Below are 7726 nucleotides of genomic sequence, written 5' to 3' on the forward strand. Positions count from 1 at the left end.
CCTCTCTGTCTCTATGTGGACAATACTCGATCTGTTCTGGACGCTGTGTGTCGTGGGTGGACTCTAAGCCAGAGTTGATATCATTCCCCTCTCTCTCTCTCTCTCTCTCTCTCTCTCTCTCTCTCTCTCTGTCTCTCTCTCTCTCTCTCTCTCTCGCTCTCCCCCCACACAGAGAATTCCTCGGATCAGAGCGGGAGCGTTCCGGAGCAGTTCACCGGACTCCTTCACGGATCTTCTCCGGTGGTGGACAGTCGTGGAGAGGCGGAGCCGTTCAGACTAAAGTCCAGCCAGAGTTTCGACGCCCTGACCTCCGCGACCTCTTCCGCACCCCCTCCCGCTCCCTCCGTCTCCATGGCAGCCGTCCTCACAGACCCCGACCCCAAAGCGATCTACGCCACCGTCAACAAGGAACCGCGGGATTCGCCGTCCCGCTCCTCGTCGGCGGCTGGCCGGACTCGCCCGGGAGACCTGAAGCTGGCCCGCAGCCTGTCCAAATCCGACTCCGACCTGCTGGTGTCCCCGCCCAGCGAGGATGAGGCTGGGCTCGGCAGCCGCAGCGAGTCCGTTTCTAACTGCAGCGCCGCCAAGAGGAGACTGGAGAAATCGCCGTCCTTCACTTCGGAATGGGACGAGGTAAGAGCTCCCCTGCTGACGTGGAGAAAGCACTGCTGTGTAAAGAGGTTATGCTGGAGCTACGAGGCGAATGTAGACAACCAGTAAAGGAACCTTACTACATCAGTAGCTGAGCACACAGATCACATGGGTTATTGAGTTTGTGAGTAATTTATTAATCATCTATAAACGAGTTATTACACATTACTGTTTGTTTATGAAGTGGATGATCCGACTGGTAGTCACTGTATTGTGTATATTGGGGGGGGGGTGCTGCAGTGAGGTCATTGTGAAGCTCATATTGCTTCATTATGGGGCTTCATATTCACTTTTATACTGGTGTATCTCCTGCTCGTATTGGACACACACACAGGACTGCAGGACTGTGAGTCAGTACGGTTCTCAGTAATGAACAGCTGTATTGTTGCTGGGCGGTGGGCCGAGCGGGGCGGTACAAGCGGGGCGGTACGAGCGGGGGCGGGCGGTACGAGCGGGGCGGTACGAATGAAAGAATGAAAATGCTGCATTTATTAGAGAATCAACAACCCTCTCACGCTGTCTCTCACTGAACTGCTCTGAGTCATTGTGAGTGAGTGTAATTCAGTGTGGATCAATGTGAGTGAATGTGATTCAGTGTGGATCAGTGTGATTCAGTGTGAATGTAATTCAGTGTGATTCAGTGTGAGTGTAATTCAGTGTGATTCAGTGTGAGTGAGTGTGGATCAGTGTGATTCAGTGTGAGTGAGTGTAATTCAGTGTGATTCAGTGTGAGTGAGTGTAATTCAGTGTGATTCAGTGTGAGTGAGTGTGGATCAGTGTGATTCAGTGTGATTCAGTGTGAGTGAGTGTAATTCAGTGTGATTCAGTGTGAATGTAATTCAGTGTGATTCAGTGTGAGTGTAATTCAGTGTGATTCAGTGTGAGTGAGTGTGGATCAGTGTGATTCAGTGTGAGTGAGTGTGATTCAGTGTGGATCAGTGTGATTGTGTGAGTGTGGATGAGTGTGATTCAATGTGGATGAGTGTGATTCAATGTGGATGAGTGTGATTCAGTGTGGATGAGTGTGATTCAGTGTGGATGAGTGTGATTCAGTATGGATGAGTGTGAGTGTGGATCAGTGTGGATCAGTGTGGATCAGTGTGAGTGTGGATGAGTGTGATTCAGTGTGAGTGAGTGTGGATGAGTGTGGATCAGTGTGAGTGTGGATGAGTGTGATTCAGTGTGAATGAGTGTGGATGAGTGTGGATGAGTGTGGATGAGTGTGGATGAGTGTGGGTGAGTGTGGGTGAGTGTGGGTGAGTGTGGATGAGTGTGGATGAGTGTGGGTGAGTGTGGGTGAGTGTGGGTGAGTGTGGGTGAGTGTGGGTGAGTGTGGGTGAGTGTGATTCAGTGTGATTGAGTGTGGATCAGTGTGATTGAGTGTGGATCAGTGTGATTGAGTGTGGATCAGTGTGATTGAGTGTGAGTGAGTGTGGATCAGTGTGAGTGAGTATGGATGAGTGTGATTCAGTGTGAGTGAGTGTGGATGAGTGTGATTGAGTGTGGATCAGTGTGATTGAGTGTGGATCAGTGTGATTGAGTGTGGATGAGTGTGGATGAGTGTGATTCAGTGTGAGTGAGTGTGGATGAGTGTGATTGAGTGTGGATCAGTGTGAGTGAGTGTGGATCAGTGTGATTCAGTGTGAGTGAGTGTGGATGAGTGTGATTGAGTGTGGATCAGTGTGATTCAGTGTGAGTGAGTGTGGATGAGTGTGAGTGAGTGTGGATCAGTGTGAGTGAGTGTGAGTGAGTATGGATGAGTGTGTGTGAGTGTGTGTGAGTGAGTGTGAGTGAGTGTGAGTGAGTGAGTGAGTGTGAGTGAGTGAGTGAGTGTGAGTGAGTGAGTGTGAGTGAGTGAGTGTGAGTGAGTGTGGATGAGTGTGAGTGAGTGTGGATGAGTGTGATTGTGTGTGGATGAGTGTGAGTGAGTGTGGATCAGTGTGAGTGTGGATGAGTGTGATTGAGTGTGGATGAGTGTGATTGAGTGTGGATCAGTGTGATTCAGTGTGAGTGAGTATGGATGAGTGTGAGTGAGTATGGATGAGTATGGATGAGTGTGAGTGAGTGTGAGTGAGTGTGAGTGAGTGTGAGTGAGTGTGAGTGAGTGTGATTGAGTGTGATTGAGTGTGATTGAGTGTGATTGAGTGTGGATCAGTGTGAGTGAGTGTGGATGAGTGTGAGTGAGTGTGGATGAGTGTGATTGAGTGTGGATGAGTGTGATTGAGTGTGGATCAGTGTGATTCAGTGTGAGTGAGTATGGATGAGTGTGAGTGAGTATGGATGAGTATGGATGAGTATGGATGAGTATGGATGAGTGTGAGTGTGAGTGAGTGTGAGTGAGTGTGAGTGAGTGAGTGTGGATCAGTGTGGATCAGTGTGAGTATGGATGAGTGTGAGTGAGTGTGAGTGAGTGTGAGTGAGTGTGGATGAGTGTGGATGAGTGTGGATGAGTGTGGATGAGTGTGGATGAGTGTGGATGAGTGTGAGTGAGTGTGAGTGAGTGTGGATGAGTGTGGATGAGTGTGGATGAGTGTGGATGAGTGTGGGTGAGTGTGGGTGAGTGTGAGTGAGTGTGAGTGAGTGTGGATGAGTGTGGATGAGTGTGGATGAGTGTGGGTGAGTGTGAGTGAGTGTGAGTGAGTGTGGATCAGTGTGAGTGAGTGTGGATCAGTGTGGATGAGTGTGAGTATGGATGAGTGTGAGTGAGTGTGGATCAGTGTGGATGAGTGTGAGTGAGTGTGGATCAGTGTGAGTGAGTGTGGATCAGTGTGGATGAGTGTGAGTATGGATGAGTGTGAGTGAGTGTGGATCAGTGTGGATGAGTGTGAGTGAGTGTGGATCAGTGTGAGTGAGTGTGGATCAGTGTGGATGAGTGTGAGTATGGATGAGTGTGAGTGAGTGTGGATCAGTGTGGATGAGTGTGGATGAGTGTGAGTATGGATCAGTGTGAGTGAGTGTGGATCAGTGTGAGTGAGTGTGGATCAGTGTGGATGAGTGTGAGTATGGATGAGTGTGAGTGAGTGTGGATCAGTGTGGATCAGTGTGGATGAGTGTGGATGAGTGTGAGTATGGATGAGTGTGAGTGAGTGTGGATCAGTGTGGATGAGTGTGAGTGAGTGTGGATCAGTGTGAGTGAGTGTGGATCAGTGTGGATGAGTGTGAGTATGGATGAGTGTGAGTGAGTGTGGATCAGTGTGGATGAGTGTGGATGAGTGTGAGTATGGATGAGTGTGAGTGAGTGTGGATCAGTGTGAGTGAGTGTGGATCAGTGTGAGTGAGTGTGGATCAGTGTGGATGAGTGTGAGTATGGATGAGTGTGAGTGAGTGTGGATCAGTGTGGATCAGTGTGGATCAGTGTGGATGAGTGTGGATGAGTGTGAGTATGGATGAGTGTGAGTGAGTGAGTGTGAGTGAGTGTGAGTGAGTGTGGGTGAGTGTGGATGAGTGTGAGTGAGTGTGGATGAGTGTGGATGAGTGTGGATGAGTGTGGATGAGTGTGGGTGAGTGTGGGTGAGTGTGGGTGAGTGTGGGTGAGTGTGGGTGAGTGTGGGTGAGTGTGAGTGTGGATCAGTGTGAGTGAGTGTGGATCAGTGTGAGTGAGTGTGGATCAGTGTGATTCAGTGTGAGTGAGTGTGAGTGAGTGTGGGTGAGTGTGAGTGAGTGTGGATGAGTGTGGATGAGTGTGGATGAGTGTGTGTGAGTGAGTGTGAGTGAGTGTGAGTGTGAGTGAGTGTGATTCAGTGTGAGTGAGTGTGAGTGAGTGTGAGTGAGTGTGGATCAGTGTGAGTGAGTGTGATTCAGAGTGAGTGTGAGTGAGTGTGAGTGAGTGTGAGTGAGTGAGTGTGAGTGAGTGTGAGTGAGTGTGAGTGAGTGTGAGTGAGTGTGAGTGAGTGTGGATGAGTGTGAGTGAGTGTGGATGAGTGTGAGTGAGTGTGGATCAGTGTGAGTGAGTGTGAGTGAGTGTGAGTGAGTGTGAGTGAGTGTGAGTGAGTGTGAGTGAGTGTGAGTGAGTGTGAGTGAGTGTGAGTGAGTGTGAGTGAGTGTGGATGAGTGTGAGTGAGTGTGAGTGAGTGTGAATCATTGTGTGAATCAGAGTATATGTGAGTGTGAATCGGTGTCAGTACTGTCAGTGATGAACAGTAGGGGAGGGGCAAGGTTTATTTTATAGACACACCCACAGGCATTTGTGAGAATGTGTGTGCCCCCCGCAGTGCATGGTAATTAGAGTCCTAAGGAAGTCCTGTAACGCTCTGATTAACTCTTACTGATCTGAGGGCAGTCTGATTCTCTGGGTGTGTGCGGGTGTGTGTGTGTAATTCTGTGTTGTGCTGCTGCCCCCTTGTGGTGGATGTGAATCTCTGTCTCACACACACTTTGTTTAAAAAGTGATGAATGGGCTGTAGGCTGAATGGGTGGGGCTACACTGCTGTAGGCTGAATGGGTGGGGCTACACTGCTGTAGGCTGAATGGGCGTAGCTAAACTGCTGTAGGCTGAATGGGCGTAGCTAAACTGCTGTAGGCTGAATAGGCGTAGCTAAACTGCTGTAGGCTGAATGGGCGTAGCTAAACTGCTGTAGGCTGAATCGGTGGAGCTAGCCCAACTCTGAGAGTTGGTCATGGCTGGTCGGCCTGGGACCGCTTTGATTGACAGCATGGGTGGTGTGTGTCTGTGTGTGTGTGTTGTCTTGTCCACACACACACACACACACACACACACACACACACACACACACACAGTCAGACTGACTCTAATTTTCACACAGGGGGGAGATTAGACTTGCATGAGGGTCTTGGTGAATGTGTGTGTGTGGGGGGATTAGTTAGAGTGTGTGTGTGTGTGTGTATGGAGTGAGGGAGGACGAGCGAGTGCAGCAGCAGAGTGAGAGCAGACGGATAGTGAGACAGAAGGCAGGTGGAGGAGTGCTCTCACTCTGCTCCTCGCTCCTCATGGCCTCCACCAGGTCTGCGTTTGTGAGTATTCCTCTCTTTCATTTGTTTTGGGAATTTGGGCGGAATTCCCACTCCCCACTCTGTCTGTTCAGACTCCTTTCCCAGGCTCTGAGGGTCCTTTTGGGGATGCTTGTGGTCTGTGTGTACTGTCATTAAAGCGATAGTTCAGTTAGCAGTCAGCGTACCTTTAAATGTAGGCAGTTTTTGGAATTGTCCAAAAAAGGTGGACCTTAAATGGTGCAGCAGTTACATTCTGGCGTCTCTGCTGCACCATTTAAGGTGGAACGGACAATTCCGGAAAAGTAGTTGCATTAGTATCAAACTATCGCTTTAACAGCATCTGTGATCTCAGCTTTTGTGCTTTTGTTCTCGCCTCCTTTCACTGCTTGCCTCTTTTTGTCATTTTTCTGAATAGCCTCTCTCTCTCTTACTCATTCTCTATGTCGCCCGCCCCCTGCGATGCTATTCATACTGGTGGGTGTTTTCTTTCTTACACCCCTCGAGGACGGGCACAGAGAGAGCGAGTGTGCATACTTTAAAAAGTGAATCTGATCAAATATATACATACATATACAATATATTATTAATATATGTATTTATCTCGGTTATCGAATATATATTAGGATTGCACCAATCCGTCTTTTTCAGTTCCGATTGCGATAAACTTTGCATATCGGTCGATACCCGATACAGTCCGATACCATTGCTGAATTAATAAACCGTATACCTCACCATGTGAGATTAAGATACTTAAGGCATCAGGATTGACTTCAGCATTACTTTATATAATAATAATAAAAATAATAATAAAAATACTAATAAATTGACATTTGTCATTTATTTATTTGCATTTTTAGTGCTGTTAATCAATTAGTTGATTAAGTAATTGATTTAATTTATGCATTTATTCGCAGTTAATCAGGATGTTTGTAGTGTGGTAGGTCACGATTGATCAGTCTGGAGCCGAATTGCGATACTTACTGTAGTTTGTCATGAAGAATCGTGTTAATTAGTGTGTTTATCTGCAGTTAATCTCAGTGATAATTGCATTATTCAGCGTAGTTAATAATTGTCTAATTGCAATTTCTGATGTTATTTAATGTTTGATCTTTTTTTTTAGTTGTTTACAATATTTTTGTAGTAAATTGTAATTAGTTGTTATTTTTGTAGCTAATTATGATTAATCAGTTTGTTTTGTAATGTAATTTATTGCAGATGGTCTCGTTAGTTTTTTTTTTTGTTTAATTAGTGCTGAATGGGCGGGGCTAAACTGTCATGTCGTTTATATTATTGACAGTTGGTAGCACGCGTCCACAAACTTCCTTTTTCGTATGCATTGAGAACCCTAACCCCCACCCCTCTGTGCACCCCCACTGCTGTGCTGCTCTTCAGCTGTTGACCTTTGACCCCTGTGGGTGACCTCAGCCCTCTGTGTTGTGTGAGCTGTATTCGTGTGGGGAGTCGTCACAGCTGAGGCGGCAGCCCCGATCAATAACCTGATCTGCCGCTGAGACGGCGCTCTCCTCTCTGGGTAGGGCAGCATGTCGGGGTTCTGCCGTTTAGTACTGCTGTCCGAAATGTACTCTCCATAGACGCAGTGAGGTTCTAGATCACAGCCAGCAGAGTGCTTCTGTGGTGCTTTAGGGTTCCATTGCAACCACATAGCGACCGCTTAGCAACACCTCAGCAAACAAGCAGCATCACCCTAGCAACCACCCAAACACATAGATCTGGTCTGGGAAGGTGGAGCCAGGGGATCAGCAGGAGGTTCTGGAAAACAGAAGAAGATAGTGGGGAACACTGCGAGATCACGGTCAGCGGAGTGGAACCCTATGATAGGATATCGTAGAAACCACCTGACAACATCATTTCAACCGTCTGGTACACCATAGAAACTGCGTAGTAACTACTTGGGATACCATAGCAACCATTTAGCAACATCATAGCAACCACCTGGTACTCCATAGAAGACACACATTAACCACTTGTGATGCCACAGCAGTGCTAATGTTAGTACTTCAGCTCACTGCTCTCACTCTCCTGAGGCTGAATGCAAACACATCCTCCTCACAGCAATGTTCCAACATCTAGTGTGAAGTCTTCCCAGATGAGTAGATGATGTTCT

The 7726-nt window shown here is 47.7% G+C and overlaps 1 protein-coding gene across 1 annotated transcript in view; it reads left to right on the top strand.

The window, feature by feature from the left end:
* The first annotated feature begins 269 nt into the window (after positions 1-269).
* The window catches only part of LOC140577113 (ankyrin repeat and SAM domain-containing protein 1A-like), a 35325-nt gene continuing 27868 nt past the window's right edge, over positions 270-7726 (top strand). The window contains 1 exon segment of the mRNA XM_072696944.1: positions 270-633. Coding sequence (XP_072553045.1) covers positions 352-633 — 282 coding nt within the window. The 5' untranslated portion in view covers positions 270-351.

The sequence above is a fragment of the Salminus brasiliensis genome, chromosome 14, assembly GCF_030463535.1.
Source record: "Salminus brasiliensis chromosome 14, fSalBra1.hap2, whole genome shotgun sequence".
Lineage (NCBI taxonomy): Eukaryota > Metazoa > Chordata > Actinopteri > Characiformes > Bryconidae > Salminus > Salminus brasiliensis.